Source organism: Loxodonta africana, chromosome 18 (genome assembly GCF_030014295.1).
Source record: "Loxodonta africana isolate mLoxAfr1 chromosome 18, mLoxAfr1.hap2, whole genome shotgun sequence".
In the NCBI taxonomy this organism is placed as follows: Eukaryota; Metazoa; Chordata; class Mammalia; order Proboscidea; family Elephantidae; genus Loxodonta; species Loxodonta africana.
This window is the reverse complement of record NC_087359.1, coordinates 79,120,571-79,142,754: the sequence shown is the minus strand read 5'-3', so window position 1 is coordinate 79,142,754 and position 22,184 is coordinate 79,120,571. Positions and strand designations below refer to the sequence as shown.

At 44.1% G+C, this 22,184-nt stretch overlaps 1 protein-coding gene across 3 annotated transcripts in view; it reads right to left on the bottom strand.

The window, feature by feature from the left end:
• The window catches only part of LOC100671416 (protoheme IX farnesyltransferase, mitochondrial), a 210,254-nt gene that overhangs the window by 7,223 nt on the left and 180,847 nt on the right, over positions 1-22,184 (bottom strand). For all 3 annotated transcript variants that reach the window (XM_064271809.1, XM_064271808.1, XM_064271810.1), the window contains exon 6: positions 19,836-20,068. In XM_064271809.1, the coding sequence (XP_064127879.1) occupies positions 19,836-20,068 (233 nt within the window). The remainder of the gene's footprint in view (positions 1-19,835; positions 20,069-22,184) is intronic.

The following is a 22,184-nucleotide window of genomic DNA, read 5'->3' as shown; positions in this document are numbered from 1 at the left end:
CCATCGACATTATTTATTTGAGAGGAATAAGCCAGGAAAGCCAGCTGCCATCAAACTGGTTCCTCCTCACGGCGACCCCATGTGTGTCGGAACTACGCTCCACAGGGTTTTCAGGGGCTGACGTTTTGGAAGTAGATCACCCGGCCTTTCTTCTGAGTCACTTCTAGGTAGACTCGAACCTCCAGCCTTTTGGTTAAGGAGCCAAGCATGTTAATTTTTTTATACCACCTAGGGACTTCTAAAAGGACTAGTACCTTAAAAAACAAACCAAAAATGAACAAAACAAAAAATTTTGTTTCAATTACAAATAAACATTTTTCTTGACAGACGCTTCGAACAATTAAAAGGGGGAGACATAAGGTTGGCCCACCCAAGTCCAAGTGAAGTAGTACACAGAGTGGTAAAAGTAGACTTCCACTTCATACATTGGCTGAAAAAAGAAAATGATCTATGGATTTGAAGTGACTAGTAAAGAAGAAGCGTTGTTAAAAGCTCCCAGGAACTAGAGTCACACAGAGGCAGACGGTTGTCTGGAGCAGCCTACCTCCCAGCTCATAAGCTGCCTCAGAGCCAAAGGGTTTGATCAGACTCCGGTTTGCAGTTATGACGGCCACAAACCCGGGGGGAAGCCGACAAGACATATCCTGTCAAGAAAAACAACATCAGCAAAGCTTAGACATGAGGGAGGGGTGTGCTCAGTGTCTGCTCTGCTGTGGAAGTGGCTGCGAAAGGGCAGACTTGGCCCAGACACCAAGCTTGAAATGGTTAAAATATCAGGTCCAACTGTGGAATCTTTTTTGCCTTTCTCAAAAGCCCTCCTTTTTGTGTGCCAAGTGGAGTGTTCTATTTTGCTCAATACAGTCTACATTTTCAGTTATGCTTCTGCTTAGAATAACATAATTAAAAAATCATTTTCATAAGAGTAGCAGGCTGCTCTATCTGGGAGAGGAAATTGGAAATGGGCTTGGCTCAGGTCACAAATGAAAGAGCTTTAGAAATCACAGCTTAGCCTTCATGGATTGTAGTCAGAAAACCACCCTGCACACACAGTTCTACTTGACAGGCTACAACAGCCTCTGCTCATATTAAAGATGTAAAACAAATTACTCTCTTCATCAAGATAAGGTGAGCTAGAACAGGAAGGCTTGAATTCGCCCAGTGGCAGGGGCGGAGTCTATCTTCCCTGTGGGGCAATGTTTAATGAAGCACTCAGCTTACTAATGTGAAGGCCTCCCTCCCCACGAGACAGTTCCTGTCTCTGCCTCACTCCCCAGAAGCAGCCTATTTTGACGGGGCCTATCTTCTGTGACAACGCCCATTTACTGCACACCCAGGACTTGCCAGGCAGTCTGCGCTCAGGATCCTCTCAGGGACTCAGGCCAGGGCAAAGACAACACTACCAGAGGACTACAGCATGTGGGGAAAGCTGCTTTAAGTACAGGGCCCTGTAGGGAGAGGGCAGGGAAGTCTTAGTGGAGGACTACGGCCTGTGGGGATGTAGGGAGAGGGCAGGGACGTCTTTGTGGAGGATGTGATCTGTGAACTGAGATCTGGACCGGGTCTCGGAATTTCAGTGCACTGACAAAAGCCGTGCATTCTCGGCTGCTTTTCAGTGTATCTTCTCATTTTCCTTCCTACCCTTGTGTATCTTCACACATATTTGGTTTAATCACATCTGGAAATGTCTGTTTCCTTTCTTTCAATGAGATTTGTTGGCCTACAAATGCACAAAATACTGGAAATCTATGAAAGAGACCTGTGGGTATGCTTTTCCAGAGTCCAGGAGCTTCCGTGACCATTAGCCACAGTTCTTGCTCAAAGGCAACTCCAAAGACTATCCAGGGGTCCAGGGCACTATTCGTTTCCCTCTGCACACTGAGAATGCAGAACAACATATCTGGTACACTGGATGTGTGTCTGTGTGTGTGCACACATGCAACAGCCTGAGGGCACCCTTACCTCACAGTGCACTGCTCTAATTAGCAGGGATTCATTAGGTGGTAGGTCCCTGGGTGGCTGAAAGGTTGGCAATTCAAACGGATCAGGTGGCACCACGGTAGACAGACCTGGTGATCTGCTTCCATAAAGATTAGAGCCAAGAAAACCCCACGGTGCTCACTTCTACTCTAACACATGGGGTTACCATGAGTTGGAATCGACTCGCGAGCAACGAGTTTGGTTTGGGTTTTCATTGGGTGGTGCAAGGCTAACCAGTATCTTCCCAGTGATTCTTTGAAGATCTATGTATTTTTAAATCCTCTCAAAACATTTGTCAGTCATTTCTCTACCATACAGACTAGGGTTGATTCTTGCTCACTGCCATCTCTGCTCAAGGTCATAGCATACGTCCGTCATTTTGTGGGCAATGCAATTCCAGCCAAATGGTGTCCTGTTAGAATGGAGGCAAAAATCCACAAATTGGAGCTCTGACTCTCTTTTGGAATGGACTTCAATGGTTTCAGCTTGCTTCCACTGACTGCCTGGTGGGCTTATATCCAGTGCCTTCCCACCCCCATCCAAACCCATCCATTGTCATTCGCTGTCCTTGCATGGCCTTGAAAAGGATAAAGAGGCATAGCTCCAATGAACCTTGGTGCTGGGTTTGGGAGGTCTTCCCTCCACGGTTCAACGGGCTCCTTTCTGAATGTAGCCCTCAGCAGCTTGTCTGTTCCAGGCTGGTTATATTCCTGCTTTCAGAGTTATATGGTTATGTAAACTGAGGTCTAGCTGGGAAAGCAAAACCAGACCCAAGGCTTCATGGTCACAGATTTCAAAGCCTTTCTTTTGAGGGTTAACACAAAGGAGCTTGTGAAACAAATCAGCCTCAACAGTGCAATGGACTTCTATGGACTGCAGATAAAGGGAAGAGGATGTGGGCCAGTTTATCAACTGCAGAGGCCACAAAAGGGAAGATTAAAAGTCCTTGGGAAATAGGAAGCAGAGTCAGGAATAACCACCTGCCCTTGAAGAATTCTTTGGAAGAAACGACCAGGGCACTTCCTGCCGGCCACACAGCACCACCAGGGAACTTCATCTGAGGGAAAGTCCGGCCAAAAAGTGTTCCCTGCTCCTTTTCTTGCCACTGTCCCAGAAGGAAGATTCAAGCATACGTGGGTTCTCTCAGAAATTCAGGTGTTCCCCACTCCTTTAGTTCACATTTGAAGGTCTTTCAGTCTTTATCACCCAGATATTAATTTATTCACTAACTAAATCCACAGTTGGTGCCAACCTCTGCATCTGCCAGAGGCTGCCCTAGAGAGGCGTTATCTATCACTTCACACAGGAGGGCATGGCCAGCTCCCTAAAAGCTTTTGTCTTTGAAGAGAAATAGAGCTCTAAATACTGTTTTGTTTGCCGATATCACCATGAAAATGTTCCCTGTTCACTTTGTGTTTAAAAATATCATTTATCTGGAGCTCTAAGGCTAAAAAAACTAGTTATGGTAAAATCTTGTACGAAGTGAACACACTTATTTTTGAGTTCAGTTTCAAACTGAGGCAGTATTTTAAAGGCAATCTTTGAAAGTGATTGGGTTACATAGTGCCTGGTACTTATGAAGCTCTCAATAAATATTTGTTGAATGAATGAGTGACTAAATTCCTTCTATTTTCTCATTCTGGAACAAAGGAGGTAAATAAAGTGAAACAGTATTTAACATTTGGTAGTTTACCAGCTGAGGCTAAAAAAACCCACATTCTCTTTTTGTTAGTGAAACCATCCATCTGCCAAATGTCACTTCCTGATAAGAGCCCACTTCTAAGTCCTCATTTGTAACTGAATGTTGGCTGGCATAATTAATGTTTACCACACAACAACATTTGAATTACAAACCAAAGGCAATTTACAAATCAACTCTGCAAGACTACCACGAAGCCAACTCTACAAACTCTCAGGACCCGGGATTCATTCCCATTTTGGAAAAGGATGGGAAGAGTCTGAGCGTTTAAGAAATGGGGGGCCATGGGACTAGAGGTGGCCTTGCAAGGAGGTGGGGGAAGGGAATTCAACCCTAGGCCTTGGAGATAAACGAAATAGTTGCCTGAGATAAATATTCTGGAGAGGCTAACACACACACACACACACACACACACGGACACACACACACGGACACACACACAGCTCCAGGTCGCTGGTCATGGCACGTCCGCTGTCAGCACTTAGCTGCAGACCCCCCAACAACTCAGAGAAAGAGAATCCCTTCACCCCAGGGCCCTGGAGTCACCTCAAGCACCGCAGCACACGGTGTGCAGGATCAACCCAAGGAAGGAGCTCTAGACGGGCGGGCACGCGGCCTCTGGTAAGGCCACCCAGGTTTCAGCTGGGCAGCTTCTTTGATGCTTCCTGCTAACTGCAGTTAAAATGCAGGAAAATAAAATTAACAAAGGCAAAGAAGTGAGGCAGGTGGGAGGGGTGGCCTCACTATCAGGCTGTGAAGAATATGGACACACATAAAACCTCAATGTAGTGATCTCCTTGACAGACAGACTTCCTACAACAAAGTTCCCTGCTGTGCACGGCAGCAGGCGGCCATGATGGCCATGGAGGGCAATCTCCCAAACAATGAGTCCTGACCCCTGTCTGCACTGCAGACTGAGGAAAGGAAGTCGAGCTGTTTGCAGACCTTTAGTGCAGCTAGAAAACAGCAAATATCAAGCACTGTTAACATGTGTTTAGCTTTTACATTTTCCAGACATTAATCTGTTTAATCTTCTCCACTCCCTACCCTACCTCACGCCTCAGGGCTGGATTACCCCAGGGACAGACCTAGCAAGTGCTCCAGACCCACACAACTGAAGGATTTAAAAAAGGTGAGGTTAATTTCATTATCTGATAGGATGGTTAAAGTAGTTGTGGGGTGGGGGTGAGAGGGGAATCACAACCCTGTTGGGGTGTCATTACACTTATTTTGTGGTTGAGTACTATTTTTTTTTACTCTTTTCACTGCAGAGGAAAGGCAGAAGAATCTCAGCGCTCAGGCCTCTAGAGGCCTTCATCTGGCCCTGCAGCCACCACAAAACAAAACAAAAAACATAGAAAGATCTAGATGCTAAGAAGGGGGAAAATGTCCTTCGGAACCTGTGACATCCCCTTCTCCACATCACTGTGGCCCATGAGCTGCCTGCCTCGGATGCACCTGGTTTTATGTAGCTACTTAACGTTCTTTTTTCTCTATATTCCCTCCCCTCCCCCAACTCCATAGCTAACTCCTCAAAGGTAGGTCTTGAATATCTGTGGCTGTATGATTTCCATCTCAAATGTCAGCCCTGAGCTGCTTCCTCTTCAATCCTGACCATGGTATCTTCAGCCCCAGGAAAGGGCTTTTGCAAAGGTGCACACAATTAGGGTGATTGGGTGACGAAAATGCTGGTGCTGGGTATTTTACATCCTGGCTGAGAAGCCAAGGAAAGTGACCCTGAATGAGGTAAGGGAACGGAATACATACAGCAGGACTGCCTCCCTTCAAACACATATCCTTGATACTTTCTTCCAGTTGGAGGTTCGCGTGCTAACAAGCTGCTCTTTCAGAGGACAGACTGACGCTCCACTCAATACAAGATGCAATTTTGCCAAGAGAGGGGAGGGGGGCAGGAGGCAGGCCTAGGACAGGCGAGCCCCATGGGAGAAAAGAAGGTGGGGAGCAGAGGGAGCAGGAGGTGAGAGAAGGCCCAAAAGGCTTCTGAGGACAGGTAAGCCCCATGGGGAGGAAAGAAAGTGGGGAGCAGAGGGAGCAGGTGGTGAGAGAAGGCCCAAAAGGCTTCTGAGGACAGGCGGGCCCCACAGGGAGGAAAGAAAGTGGGGAGCAGAGGGAGCAGGGGGTGAGAGAAGGCCCAAAAGTCTTCTGAGGACAGGTGGGCCCCACGGGGAGGAAAGAAAGTGGGGAGCAGAGGGCGCAGGGGGTGAGAGAAGGCCCAAAAGGCTTCTGAGGACAGGCGGGCTCCACGGGGAGGAAAGAAAGTGGGGAACAGAGGGAGCAGGGGGTGAGAGAAGGCCCAAAAGACTTCTGAGGACAGGTGAGCCCCATGGGGAGGAAAGAAAGTGGGGTTCAGAGGAAGCAGGGGGTGAGAGAAGGCCCAGAAGGCTTCTGAGGACAGGTGAGCCCCACGGGGAGGAATGAAAGTGGGGGGCAGAGGAAGCAGGGGGTGAGAGAAGGCCCAAAAGGCTTCTGAGGACGGTAAGGGCAGGCAGGCCTTAGTGGTGCAAGTGGTTAATGTCACTGAAAGTTTGGAGGTTCGAATCCACCCAGAGGCACCTTGGCAGAAAGGCCTATATATCTACTGAAAAAAATCAGCCATTGAAAACTCTATAGAGCACAGTTCTACTGTGACACACATGGGGTCACCGTGAGTCACAGTAAACTCAACAACTTTTTTCCCCCTAGCAACTTGCTGACTTTCCAATTGCACAGGAGAAGCTGCTGCTCGTTGTTAAATAATCCCACAAATGTGACTCTTCTGCTTTCCTGTTTAAACCTTCAACATTTATGAAGCTGCCTTTATTCAGTTTATTCAGCCTGCCTTTGAGTGAAGTACAAATTCCTTTGTAAGGCGGCTCATCTTAGGTTTTCCTGCCCACAGACATTGGCACGTGCTCTTCCCTCTTCCTCTCTAAGGAGACAGGTCAGAACTTAGCTCAGAAGTCATTCTCCTCTAAAGTTCTGTTGGATCAGACTAGGGAGGCTAAGAACCCACAGTCCTCTGATGTCTTTCTCATGAAAGCTCTTAGCTCACTGTATTATTTGACTGTCTCTCTCTCCCCAAAGATGACTAGACAAGAGTTCCACGAGGGCAGGAACTGGGTTTTGGTTATTTCTGTATCCTCCGTTATTTTAGGTACTCAGTTGACACCTGCAGAATAAGGCGACTCCACGGATGGGTTTACAGACGTGGTAACCCCGGCAGCTCCCGGCTCAGCTGCCATCTCTCCAGCCCAGACTCTTCTGCTGAGAGGACGAGTCTCCCAGCCTCTTCTGCTGAGAGGACGGGTCTCCCAGCCTCTTCCGCTGAGAGGATGGTCTCCCAGACTCATCCACTGAGAGGACAGTCTCCAAGATTCATCAGCTCAGAAGACGGTCTCCTAGACTCTTCTGCTGAGAGGATGGTCTCCCAGATATTCTTGCTTCCCAAGGAGAGCTATTTCCTTGTATCGGCATCCAACTCACCACTCATCTCCTTCTCCTCATTGTCAGTATAGTTCAATAAAACACTTCAAAGACTGTCCTATTCACTGGTTTCTTCAAAGTGATCAGTCTTTGGAGGGTCAAAGATAAAATGGTTTGGCATCACTACAGAGGGAAGAAAACACTTTTTGGCCATTTCTTCACAGAAAGGCTCTTTTCAAACATACATGGCAGGTAAGAACAGAACCCAGGGGCAAGATAAAATCTCTGTGAATAATACAAAGGAAACCAACAGTAGCAGCTCAAATAACACCAGCCACCCAGCCCCTCTGCCCCAGCTCCTCCTTATCTAAATTACTCCAAGGCTAGAGCTCTCCTTGCTTCCATCTTTTCAGACCAGCAGCATGAGTATCACCTGGGAACTTACGTGAAATGCAAATTATCAGGCCTTACCCCACCCCTAAAAGAAGTCTTGATGGCACAGTGATTAAGCACTCAGCTGCTAACTGAAAGATAGGTGGTTCTAACCCACCAACCGCTCTGCGGGAGAAAGATGTGGCAATTTGCTTCCATAAAGATTGTTGTTGTTGTTTGTTGTTAGGTGCCATCGAGTTGGTTCCGACTCATAGCGACCCCATGCACAACAGAACGAAACACTGTCCGGTCCTGCGCCATCCTTACAATCGCTGTTATGCTTGAGCTCATTGTTGCAGCCACTGTGTCAATCCACCTTGTTGAGGGTCTTCCTCTTTTCCGCTGACCCTGTACTCTGCCAAACATGATGTCCTTCTCCAGGGACTGATGCCTCCTGACAACATGTCCAAAGTATGTAAGATGCAGTCTCACCATCCTTGCCTCTAAGGAGCATTCTGGATGCACTTCTTCCAAGACAGATTTGTCCATTCTTTTGGCAGTCCATAGTATGTTCAATATTCTTTGCCAACACCACAATTCAAAGGTGTCAACTCTTCTTCTGTCTTCCTTATTCATTGTCCAGCTTTCATACGCATATGATGCGATTGAAAATACCATGGCTTGGGTTTTTTTTGGGTTAGGTGCACCTTAGTCTTCAGGATGACATCTTTGCTCTTCAACACTTTGAAGAGGTCCTTTGCAGCAGATTTGCCCAATGCAATGCGTCTTTTGATTTCTTGACTGCTGCTTCCATGGCTGTTGATTGTGAATCCAAGTAAAATGAAATCCTTGACAACTTCAATCTTGTCTCCGTTTATCATGATGTTGCTCACTGGTCCAGTTGTGAGGATTTTTGTTTTCTTTATGTTGAGGTGTAATCCATACTGAAGGCTGTGGTCTTTGATCTTCATTAGTAAGTGCTTCAAGTCCTCTTCACTTTCAACAAGCAAGGTTGTGTCATCTGCATAACGCAGGTTGTTAATGAGTCTTCCTCCAATCTTGATGCCCCGTTTTTCTTCATATAGTCCAGCTTATTGTATTATTTGTTCAGCATACAGATTAAATAGGTATGGTGAAAGAATACAACCCTGACACACACCTTTCCTGACTTTAAACCAATCAGTATCCCCTTCTGTCCGAACAACTGCCTCTTGATCTATGTAAAGGTTCCTCATGAGCACAATTAAGTGTTCTGGAATTCCTATTCTTCGCAGTGTTATCCATAGTTTGTTATGATCCACACAGTCAAATGCCTTTGCATAATCAATAAAACACAGGTAAACATCCTTCTGGTATTCTCTGCTTTCAGCCAGGATCCATCTGACATCAGCAGTGATATCCCTGGTTCCACGTCCTCTTCTGAAACCAGCCTGAATTTCTGGCAGTTCCCTGTTGATATACTGCTGCAGCCATTTTTGAATGATCTTCAGCAGAACTTTGCTTGCGTGTGGTATTAATGATATTGTTCTATAATTTCCACATTCAGCTGGATCACCTTTCTTGGGAATAGGCATAAATATGGATCTCTTCCAGTCAGTTGGCCAGGAAACTGTCTTCCATATTTCTTGGCATAGGTGACTGAGCACCTCCAGCGCTGCATCTGTTTGTTGAAACATCTCAATTGATATTCCATCAATTCCTGGAGCCTTGTTTTTCGCCAATGCCTTCAGAGCAGCTTGGACTTCTTCCTTTAGTACCATCAGTTCCTGATCATATGCCACCTCTTGAAATGGTTGAATATTGACTAATTCTTTTTGGTATAATGACTCTGTGTATTCCTTCCATCTTCTTTTGATGCTTCCTGCATCATTTAATATTTTCCCCATGGAATCCTTCACTATTGTAACTTGAGGCTTGTATTTTTTCTTCAGTTCTTTCAGCTTGAGAAATGCCAAGCGTGTTCTTCCCTTTTGGTTTTCTATCTCCAGCTCTTTGCACGTGTCATTATAATACTTTATTTTGTCTTTTCGAGAGGCCCTTTGAAATCTTCTGTTCAGTTCTTTTACTTCATCAAGTCTTCCTTTTGCTTTAGCTGCTCGACGCTCAAGAGCAAGTTTCAGAGTCTCCTCTGACATCCACCTTGCTCTTTTCTTTCTTTCCTGTCTTTTCAATGACCTCTTTCTTTCTTCATGGATGATGTTCTTGATGTCATTCCACAACTCGTCTGGCCTTCGGTGACTAGTGTTCAGTGCGTCAAATCTATTCTTGAGATGGTCTCTAAATTCAGGTGGGATATACTCAAGGTCATATTTTGGCTCTCGTGGATTTGCTCTGATTTTCTTCAGTTTCAGCTTGAACTTGCATATGAGCAATTGATGGTCTGTTCCATAGTTGGTCCCTGACCTTGTTCTGACTGATGACAGTGAGCTTTTCCATCGTCTCTTTCCACTGATGTAGTCACTTTGATTTGTGTGTTCCATCTGGCGAGGACCATGTGTATAAAAAATAGTCACGGTTTATGTTGGTGAAAGAAGGTATTTGCAATGAAGAAGTCATTGGTCTTGAAAAATTCTATCATTCGATCTCCGGCACTGTTTCTATCACCAAGGCCATATCTTCCAACTGCTGATCCTTCTTCTTTGTTTCCAACTTTCGCAATCCAATTGCCAGTGATTATCAATGCATCTTGATTGGATGTTTGATCAATTTCAAACTGCAGCAGCTGATAAAAATCTTCTATTTCTTCATCTTTGGCCCTAGTGGTTAGTGCATGAATTTGAATAATAGTCATATTAACTGGTCTTCCTTGTAGGCGTATGGATATTATCCCATCACTGACAGCCTTGTACTTCAGGATAGATCTTGAAACTTTCTCTTCAACGATGAATGCAACATCATTCCTCTTCGAGCTGTCATTCCTAGGATAGACTATATGATTGTCCGATTCAAAATGGCCAATACTAGTCCATTTCAGTTCACTAATGCCTAGGATATCAATGTTTATGTATTCCATTTCATTTTTGATGATTTCCAACTTTCCTAGATTCATACTTCATACATTCCAAGTTCCGATTATTAATGGATGTTTGCAGCTGTTTCTTCCCATTTTGAGTCGTGCCACATCAGCAAATGAAGGTCTCGAAAGCTTTACTCCATCCACGTCATTAAGGTCGACTCTACCTTAAGGAGGCAGCTCTTCCCCAGTCATCTTTTGAGTGCCTTCCAACCTGGGGGGCTCATCTTCCAGCACTATATCAGACAATGTTCCGCTGCTATTCATAAGGTTTTCACTGGCTAATGCTTTTCAGAAGTAGACTGCTGGGCCCTTCTTCCTAGTCTGTGTTAGTCTGGAAGCTCAGCTGAAACCTGTCCTCCATGGGTGACCCTGCTGGTATCTGAATACTGGTGGCACAGCTTCCAGCATCACAGTAACACACAAGCCTCCACAGTATGACAAACTGACAGACACGTGGGGGTCCATAAAGATTACAGCCTTGGAAATCCCACGGGGCAGTTCTACTTTGCCTTATAGGGTTGCTATGAGTTGGAATTGACTAGACAGGAACCGGTTTTTGGTACTTCACATCTAATGTATCTGAAATTCCAGGGAGCAGGCCCAGGAATCTGTGTTTTAACAAGCCCTACAAGTGATTGTGATGTGCCCTAAGGTTTGAGAACCGCTGTTTTAGACTTTAACGAGAACACAAGTACAGCCTCACAAAAGGCACTGCTCTTCTGACTCAATGGCAATGGGTATTAAAGTACATACTCATATGAGGAAGATGGGACATAGATTCATAAGGACATCAACTTGTCATTTTAGGTGGTGCTGTCAGGAACCTTCTGTCATGGTGCAGATTTTCCACATCTGTGCAGTCACGAGGGGGGCTACTAGCCACCTGTGGCACGAAAACTTGCGGCCGAAGGACTGAATTTTCATTTAACATTAATAGCCACATGTGGCTAGTGGCTACCATATTGGACAACGCAGTTCCAGAAGATGACTTAACTATATTAAACCATATTCAAATTACTTCCTGAAATCCCAGCAAAAACATCTTTAAAATATTCTCTAAGATTCTGCCTGATTTCTTTGTACCTCTTCCTTCCGTGTAGTAACTTGCACACAGAAAAAGCTCAATAAATATTTTGGCAGTTGACCTTGGATTGAGCTGGTTTTGTCATCTGTAAGATGGAAGCTATTCACCGCATCACTCATTCATTTAATAAATATATTTACTGCTTATCTCAAGTTTGTTCTAAATATCAAATTAATGTTTTTGAAACTTTTTTGAAGCCGTTTAAAGCACTATGCAAAGAAGTATTAATCTTTCTGTGTAAATTTGACAAGGCGTTAGGTATGTGGCTTGACTTGTGGTAGATCAGAATTCTGGGGGCAATAAGCTGTGTTGTCACTGTGGGCCCTGATATGCATCTTTAAGATTTAAAGAAAGAGGATACAACAGAAGTCAACCTCAAGAACTGCCAAAGGAAATGATTCTTTGTGATTGTACAAATCTTTCAGACGGCTCTGCTTTACACAAGGTTCTGTTAAGGTAGGTAGTGGGTCTCATTTTACAAGACAAATATGTATTTCCATTCTGCTACCTAAAACAAGGTACAGCCTGGCCTTTACTACCCGTCATTAATGAGTCTGTACAAGAGTGATTAAATTTGGATTACAGAAAGACTATATTCAAAGTTTTTTCTTCTTTTTTATAATTTTATTTTAAATATGACTCTTAGTAGTTTAGGAGCCCTGGTGGCACAACAGTTAAGTGCTCAGCTGCGAAAAAAAGGTTGGGGGTTCGAACCCATTCAGCGGCTCTGTGGGAGAAAGACCTAGAGATCTGCTCTGTACAGATTACAGTCGAGAAAACCGTACGGGGCAGTTCTACCCTATCTCATGGGATGGCTGTGAGTCAGAGTCGACAACATTAGTAGTTGAGAGAAATCCAGCCTGTCCCTGAACAAATTCAGGCTCTTGCCTGATATGCACTTCTAAGTGTGAGAACTTTTACAAAGCTCTTGCTCTCTTTGGCCTCTAGGGATGCAACTGCCCAAACTTCACACAAGGAAATTGGCCGGGAGTTCAACAGGGGCCTGGAGCCCAGCAAGAATGTGAATCCTAGGGCCCTAGTACAAGTGATGGCCAAGTTCTCCAAGGCCCTGGGCGGACACCTCATCTGCCTCCCATGATGCCTCTCCCTGGTGCTACCAATACTGGGCCCTGACTCTCTCTCTCTCTCTGGGACCCACATACAGAAAAGAGAGTTGTTGGTGCCTTGCTCCTTTATACCAGGTTTGAGGCCACGAAATAGGGATTGGTCACTGCTGGCAGGGCCTGGGCTATCTCCATCAGACAGGCAGGTGGGGTGGGGCAGGGTGTCCAAATGCTAAAGCAGAGCTACCACCTAGGGGATGTGAGGATATTAAAGGATCCTCAGCCTGGGGGATTATCACTTTGTTTCCTGGTCTTTACCTCAAAAATCTAGGCAATCACCTGCTTTTTAGAAAGGTATGGAGGGGATAGTTGGGTTAGGATAGAAAGGGAGTTTGAGTCAAATTAAATCAAGGTTGGGGCTCCAGGCAGAGCTAAAGAAGAGGAATCTGACAGGGCATGGGAGGGTTGGTGGCATATAGGTATCTTCTCTAAGATCAGAGGATTGTAAACCAGGGGAAAATCTCAGACATCATATAATCCATGCTTTCCACCCTCTCTCTCACCTAGGACAGACATCACTAATGGACCTTAGTACTCTTTCCCACCAAGCCTGGAGGTACCTCCAAGTCTTCAAAATGGCAGCAAGGTAACAACTATGAATTGCTGAGCTTGCAAACCAAATAAAACCTCATGATCAGATAGCTTCACTGGGGAATTTTACCAAACATTCACAGAAGAACTGACACCAATTCTACTAGAACTTTTTCAAAAGAGAAAAGAGGAAGGAATACTCTCTAACTCATTCTATGAAGCCAGCATCACCCTGATACCAACGCCAGGTAAAAACATCATAAAAAAAGAAAACCACAGACCAATATCTCTCGTTAATATAGATGCAAAAATTCTCAACACAATTCTAGCAAACAGAATTCAACAACATATTAGGAAAATCATACATCACAATCAAATGGAAATCATAGCAGGAATGCAAGGGTGGCTCAACACTAGAAAACCCATCGATGTAATTCACCACATACCAGGAATGCAAGGGTGGTTCAACATTAGAAAACCCATCGACGTAATTCACCGCATACCAGGAATGCAAGGGTGGTTCAACATTAGAAAACCCATCGATGTAATTCGCTGCATACCAGGAATGCAAGGGTAGTTCAACATTAGAAAACCCATCGACGTAATTCGCCGCATACCAGGAATGCAAGGGTGGTTCAACATTAGAAAACCCATCGACGTAATTCGCTGCATACCAGGAATGCAAGGGTGGTTCAACATTAGAAAACCCACCGATGTAATTCGCCACATACCCGGAAAGCAAGGGTGGTTCAACATTAGAAAACCCACCGACGTAATTCGCTGCATACCAGGAATGCAAGGGTGGTTCAACATTAGAAAACCCATCGATGTAATTCGCCAAATGAATAAGACAAAGAAGAAGAACTATATGATCATCCCAATTGGTGAAAAAAACATTGATAAAATCTAACACCCTTTCCTGATAAAACCTCTCAGCAAAAAAGGGATGGAAGGGAAACTCCTCAACATAATTAAGTGCATATATGCAAAACCAATAGCTGTCATTATCTTCAGTGGGAAAAGAGTTAAGAGCCTTCCCCTAAAAAACAGGAATGAGACAAAGATGCCCACTATCATCACTTTTATTTAATATGGTACTGGAAGTCCTAGCCAGAGCAATAAAGCAACAAAGAAATATAAAGGGTATCTAAATCGGAAAGGAAAAAAATGAAACTATCCCTATTTGCAGGACATGATCCTACATATAGAAAACCCCAAAGAATCCACAAGAAAGCTTCTGTGTCTAAAAGAAGAATTCAGCAACGTTGCAGGATACAAGATCAACATTAAAAAATCAGCTGGGTTCCTATACACTAACAGAGAAGAATTTGAAAAGGAAATTAAGAAAATAATGCCATTTTCTAAATAGCCCCCCAAATGATAAAATACCTAGGAATAAACCTAATCAGGGATATAAAAGACTTATACAATGAAAAGTATAAAACACTAAAAAAAAAAAAAAAGACCTACATAAATGGAATGGTATTCCCTGGTCACGGATTAGAAGACTTAATGTTGTGAAAATGTCAATACTACCCAAAGCAATCTAGAGATAAATTGCAATCCCAATCCAATTTCCAACGACATTCTCTACTATAATAGAAAAACTAATTATTAACCTTAAATGGAAAGGAGAGAGGCCCTGAATAGCCAAAGCAACATTGAAGTAGGAGTGAAGTAGGAAGCCTCACACTTCCTGACCTCAAAACATAAGATACAGCTACACTAATCAAGATGACCTGTTACTGGTTTAACAGTAGACACATAGACCAATGGAACAGAACTGAGAACCAAGAAATAAATTCATCCATCTATGGACAACTGATTTTCAGCAAGGTGTAAAGGTCCATTCAATGGCAAAAGAACAGTCTCTTTAATACATGGTGCTGGAAACTGGATATCCATTTGCAGAAAAATGAAACCGGACCCATACCTCACACTATACACAAAAATTAACTCAAAATGGATCAAAGACCTAAATGTTAAAGTGAAAATGATAAAGCTGTGGGGAAAAAATAGGTCAAAACAACGGGACTAAACAAACAAAAAGATTATCAAACACAACTACAAATGCAAAAGCAGCAGAAGAAACGTCATAAAAACTAACCACTTATGCCATCAAAAGACTTTACCAAAAGAGCAAAGAGATGACCTACACACTGGGAAAAAATCTTTAGGAACAACATATCCAATAAGGGTCTGATCTTTAAAACATGTAGAAAACTGCCATAAGTCAACAACAGAAAGACAAAAAAAAAAAAAACACCAGACAAACCCAGTGTCGTTGAGTTGATTCCAACTCATTGTGACCCTATAGGACAGAGCAGAACTGCCCCATTGAGTTTCTAAGGAGCGCCTGGTGGATTCGAACTGCCAACCCTTTGGTCAGCAGCCATAGCACTTAACCACTATGTCACCAGGGTTTCCAAGACAAATACCCCAAATAAAAAACGGGCAAAAGACACGAACAGACACTTCACCAAAGAAGACATTCTAGTGGCCAACAAACACATGACAAGATGGTCTAGATCTTTAGCCATTAGAGAGATGCAAATTGACAATGAGATATCATCCCATCTCTGCTAAAATGACACTGATCAAAAAAACAGAAAACAACAAATCTGGTGAGGCTGTGGGGAGACTGAAATCCTTATCCACTGCTGGTGGAACTGTAAAATGGTACAACCATTATGGAAAACAGTACGGTGCTTCCTCAGAAAACTAGAAATAGAACTACCTTATGATCCAGCAATCCTACTCCCAGGTGTATACCCTAGAGACTAATGGAAATGACACGAACAGACATATGCACACCTATGTTCACTGCAGCGCTATTCCCAATAGCAGAAAGATGGAAACAACCTCAGTACCTGTTATGGGTTGAAGTGTGTCCCCCTAAAATGTGTATCAACTTGGCTAGGCTATAATTCCCACTATTGTGTGGTTATCCACCATTTTGTGATCAGAGAGAGAGGGACCTCATTAACCAAGCAAGAAGAGCTGGGAGCGGAATGTGTCCTTTGGACTTGTGGTCCCTGCACTGGGAAGTTCCCAGACCAGGGGGATTGCTGGCAGGGACCTCGGCCAGAGTTGACAGAGATAGAAAGCTGTCTGCTGGAGCTGGCACCCTGAATTTGGACTTCTAGCCCCCTAAACTGTGAGAGAATAAATTTGTCTTTGTTAAAGCTACCGGGTTATATTTCTGTTATAGCAGCACTAGGTAAGTAAGACGGTGACCATCAAGGGATGAATCAATGAGCAAAATATGGTACACACACACAGTGGGATATTATGCAACTATAAGGAATAATGATAAGTCCTCAAAATATATTTTAACATGGATGAATCTGGAGGACATTATGATGAATGAAATAAGTCAAGCACAAAAAGACAAATATCGTATGTTCCCACTTTTATAAAAAGACAAAAATATGTACACACACAGAAACCAGCGTTCACTGGTGGTTACAAGGGATGGGTGGGTAGGGAAGGGGGAATCTTATTTTAGATAATGAAACAGTTGAGTCGATTCCAACTCATAGTGACCCTATAGGAGAGAGGAGAGTTGCCCCATATGGTTTCCAAGGAGTGGCTGGTGGTTTCAAACTGCTGGCATTTTAGTTAGCAGCCATAGCTCTTAGCCACTGCACCACCACGGGTCCCTTTAGATAATAGACTCTTGTTATTTTGGCGATGGGAAAGGTATCGCTGAATGTGGGTGAAGTGCACACAGCTTGACTAAGGTAAATGATGTCACTAAGGAGTGTACACACACACACACACACACACACAAAAGGATGTTTTTGGTAAATGGTTGGACATAAATAATTTTTTAATGACAACCAAAAAATACATGTGTGGTTATATACGTATGTATGCATATAGGTGCATATATGTGCATATATACATGTAGGTGTGTGTATATGTATGTACACGTGTGTGTGCGTGACTGTATATTCGTAGAAATAGTAAAGCACATAGGTGGCACAGTTATGGGTACTTCTTAGACATAACCAAACACCTCACAGGACTGGTTTTCTGGGTTTGAAGCCTTAGGGCCATAGTCTCGTAGGACAACTTGGTGAATTGGCACAATATAGTTCACAAAGTTTATATTCTACATCCTGGTTTGGTGAGCAGCATCTGGAGTCTTAAAAGCTTGTGAGCGACTCTAAGATATAACATTGGTCTCTTTTCATCCAGAGCTAAAGAGAAAGAAGGAAACCAAAGACTCAGAGAAGAAACTAGTCTTTAGGACTAACAGTCTGCATGAACCATGGCCTCATCTACCTGACACCAGAAGAACTAGATGGTGCCTGGCTACCACTAACAACCATTCTGATCAGGGCCACAATAGATGGATCCTGATAGACGAGGAGAAGATGTGGAACAGAACTCAAATTCTTAAAAAGACCAGACTTACTGGACTGGTTGAGACTGGAATACTCCCTGAGACCACTGCCCTGAGATACTCCATAAACCTTGAACCAAAACTACCCCCTAGGGTTACCTTTTAGCTAAATAACAGACTGGCTCACAAAATAAAGAATATTACCAATGAGTACTACACACCTTTAAAAAATCATCTATATGAGACCAAATAGTGAACAATTACCCTAAAGCAAAGATGAAAGGGTAAGGAGTCAGGGAAGCCAGATTACTGGAAGCGAAACATCCAGAAAGGAATTAATGAGACTGTTAACACAGTGTGAAAAATGTAACCAATGTCTCTGAACAATCTGTGTATGATTGTTAAATGGGAGCCTCATTTGCTGTGTAAACATGACTGAAAACACAATAAAATACTATGTAAAAACAAACGACCCTCATGACCTTATTTGATCTGTATTAATCCACCCACTGTATGAACGAGGAAGACTTAATCATAATAACACTTTGATCTATCATGAATTGAGCCCTTACTAACGCCCAGACTCATTCTAAGCACTTTACATATAAAACCATTTGCTGTTGAGTTGACTCTGACTTATTCACGGTGACCCCCCGTGTGTCAGAGTAGAACTGTGCTCCACAGGGTTTCTGAATGCTGAGTTTTCAGAAGTAGATTGCTAGGACTTTCTTCCAAGGTGCCTTTGGGTGGACTTGAACTTCCAACCTTTCAGTGAGCAGCTGAGTTCCTTAACCATTTGTACCACCCAGGGACTCTACTTTACATAGAATAACTCATATAATCCTCATGGCACCTTCATGAGAAGAGACTGTTATTAGCCTCATGTTGGAGATGAGACTGTGGCAAACCAAAAAATCCCAGTGCCATCAAGTCGATTTCGACTCATAGTGACCCTATAGGACAGAGTAGAACTGCCCCATAGAGTTTCCAAGGAGCGCCTGGTGGATTCAAACTGCCGACCCTTTGGTCAGCAACCGTGTAGCACTTAACCACTACGCCACCAGGGTTTCCGAGACTGTGGCACAAAGAGGTAAATTTCTCAAGGTCACACAGCTAAGAAATGCTAGAGCTGGGATTCAAACCTGGACAGCCCTGCTCAAGAGTACGCACTCTTAACAACTGTGCTAATACCGCCCCCCGTGTGGATAAGACTCTGCTTTACATTTACTGCAGAGCAAAAAAAGAACAACCCAAATGAGTATGTGAGTTTTAGAATATTATATTTTTAGAATCATTAAAATCCAACACTTACAGGATATTAAAACCCTGCCAACAAGGACATCAGCGTGTTCTAGGAGACAGTAATTGTAAAGCTGCAATCGCCCCGTAAACTTTCCAAATCAGTGTAAGAGCTTTCATGAAAAGCTTCAGAAATGCGGCTCACAGGGTAATGGTTTTTGGTCAAACTGCCTTTGATCTCTCATGGGAAAAATATGTACTTACAGATATTGCAGGAAACCTCACCACTTCCTTCCTAAGTGTTGGTCAAAACCCCTAATTACCTGACTAATTAAACTGTGAACTTCCCTTACAGATGGCAAAAATGAGCTTTTTGCACCCCACAAATTTAGTTGTGACATACCACCAAAAGAATGTAGAAATATTTCAATGATTTCACTGTAGACAGCATGAAAAATTTAAACAAATTGTATAAAAATTAATTAGAAACTAATGAAAATAATCTGTTCTCTCACAGGGGGAAGATAACCCAATTCTGTAGGCATGAAGAGCTAATGAAGGCGTCTGCTGAATAATCACGTCACTTTGGCAGGGCGTGAAGGCCGAGCACCAGACGCCTTCTCCATGAAGTGGCAAACCCCAAACAAGTCCGTCAGTCCGCACTTGGTCTGTGATTCTCATACTGATTTTCTGGGACTTCCTTTTCATTCTACTTGTAGTCACAGGCCAAGGCAGCGCTGCTCCTCTCGTTTCCCCAGGACGTTCCCTACAGGGAAGGTGTCCGTCACGCTCCCCCTCCCTTAGCGCAGCATTTGCAGTAATCCAGATGGCCATGTCAGCACATTGGCCAGAGGAATTAGTACTGAGAAAACGGAATCTAATACAAGTTCTGCAGTCCTGGGAGGAAATGTCTGTCTGACTAGTGTGTGCTGCTTGCAGAGAAAGACCACTGAGCTCTCAGTCCAGGAACCTACGTTCCACATCCACTGAGGGAAGTTGAGATACCAGGAGCTACTCACCAGCGTTGAGGCTGCCAGTGGCTGCCGTCCAGCCCATAACGGGCGGGATGGCCCCAACCACGGCTCCGACCCACGTGTTGGCAATGCTGACCCTCTTCAGTGGTGTATAACAGCAAGCATACAGGAAAATGTTGAAGGCCCCCAGGGCCCCCGTGAGTGGATTCACCCCACAGGCCAGCAGGGCCACTCCTGGAACAGCGCAGCAAGTGGCAAAGGACACAGCAAGCAACGGACTGGAAAAGAGCAGAGAAGACAAAGCGGTCATTTCCGACTCAAGTTCCCCCACCGCCTGGAATCGGCGCCGACCAAGAGTGAGCAGTCGACCTCCACAGTGAAGCACTATGGAAGGGGGTGCTGGCTGGGCCTCTACCTCATTGTGGGGAATCCTCTGTACAAAACCTAAAATAACAAGGCGTTGTGTTTGCAGAAGCCCTGATTGCTCCACCTGATTCTGCCAGTTGGGAATAAAGCAGTTGACAGCCGAGGTCTGAGCCCCCCAGATTCAAATTCAGATTCTGTACTTTCCTGGCTGTACAATGTCTGGGCTTCACATTACTCAGCTGTACAAGAAAGATAATTATCTCTTCCTCATAGAGTATACATGAGGACAAACGAGATGATGTCTCCCAGACATTCTGCAGTGTTCTTTTATAAAACTAGTTGTTACTGAGTGGACTCTGACTCGTGGCGACCCTGTGCGTGTCAGAGGAGAAGTGTGCTCCACAGGGTTTCCACTGGCTGATTTAATGAAAGTAGATCAGCAGGTCTTTCTCCTGAGGTGCCGCTGGCTGGACTCAAACACTCAACCTTTTGGTTAGCAGCTGAGGGTGTTAGTTGCCTGCACCACCCAGGAACTCCAAAACCACACCAAACACAATATTGAACGATTTGGACAAAAAGAGGAGTATCTCAATTCTGCAAGCAGTTCTGCCTGTTTATACTTTATTTAAAATATCACCCAAGTTAGTATTAAGAACAATGATGTGCCTCAGTGAGCGTCACCATTACGATATTTCTAATACATTACAGATGCAGCATAGCACCGGTCAGACCCTGACAGCACCCACAGTGAAACATGGGGGGCTGTTTAGCAGTACAGCACAATTTCAGTTCAGTTTGTTCCTTAGCTTAGTTTAAGGACATGGGATTTCCAAGAGGAGCATACTAGTGCTATATGTTTAAATTAAATTTCAAATAAAACTCTACAATGACAATGACAACTGTAAGCTTGATGCTCAGAAGTCTACTTTGCCAAGAAGCCTTTGTGTGCCATCTTGTGACAGACTTTTTGAGTCTCCATAAATTGGAGCTACTAGTTCCTGCTTACATGCAAGTTTATTTATTCTTTCTAAAGAAACAGAGGAGGTCACTCACACCTGCTTTCTCCTTAGAGAAATCACAATGCTTTCTCTGAGTAAACAGCACGATGTTGGGTGTCCTCCTAATTAAAGATGGTACAATGTGCTCAGTGGGAGGCAAGAGTCACCAGTGTGCAGCTTCCAGGAAGCTCTGGTCATTTTCCCCGAGGGAGGGAATCTACCCTCCATGCCCTTCTAGTCACAGGGCTGCAGTGTTCACAGCAGGAGAGAAGCCCTGTATCTAAGGAGCCACCCCTTCAGGAAAAGGAATGAATTGTCCTCCCATTCACAAAGAAAAAAAAAAAATTTTTTTTTTTTTTCAGGAAAAGGAATGAATTGTAGAATTAAGACAAGTTAGAACTCAGTTGGTGTACGTGTGTGGTGCAAACAGTTAACACGCTTGGCTGCTAACCCAAAGGTTGGAGGTTCAAGTTTACCCAGCGGCACCTCTGAAGAGAGACCTGGTCATCTACTTCCAATAAATCAGTCATTGAAAAATCTATGGAGCACGGTTCTACTCTGACACACATCCGTCACCACAAGTCAGAGTTGACAGGATGACAACTGATAAAATTGGTAGACCTCAGCCAGGACTGGGGATGGGGGACAGAAGAGCCCACCAGCTGAAAATACCAAGCCAAGGGTGATAGAATCTGAAAGCTGGAAGTGACTTGATGGAGAGGTTAGGCTCCCACTGACATGGTGACCAGCACTGACTACTCCCAGGCCTGGAAGATGGAACACAAAAGGAGTTCTGATGGAAAAGAACACACAAGGGATATGATCTTGTCAAGATGCTGTGACAGAGATCTATGAAAAACGCCTATGAGACTTCTGAGTGAATGTTCAGCCCTGACTGTGATTGCCCACCCCTCTGTTCTCTGGCTACCTCTTATCAACCCCGTCTGTTGTCAATTACTTCCACAGCACCCATTCTGCACACTCAGTCTTTTTTCTCACATGTCCTTCCATCATTCCCACCTTGACAATC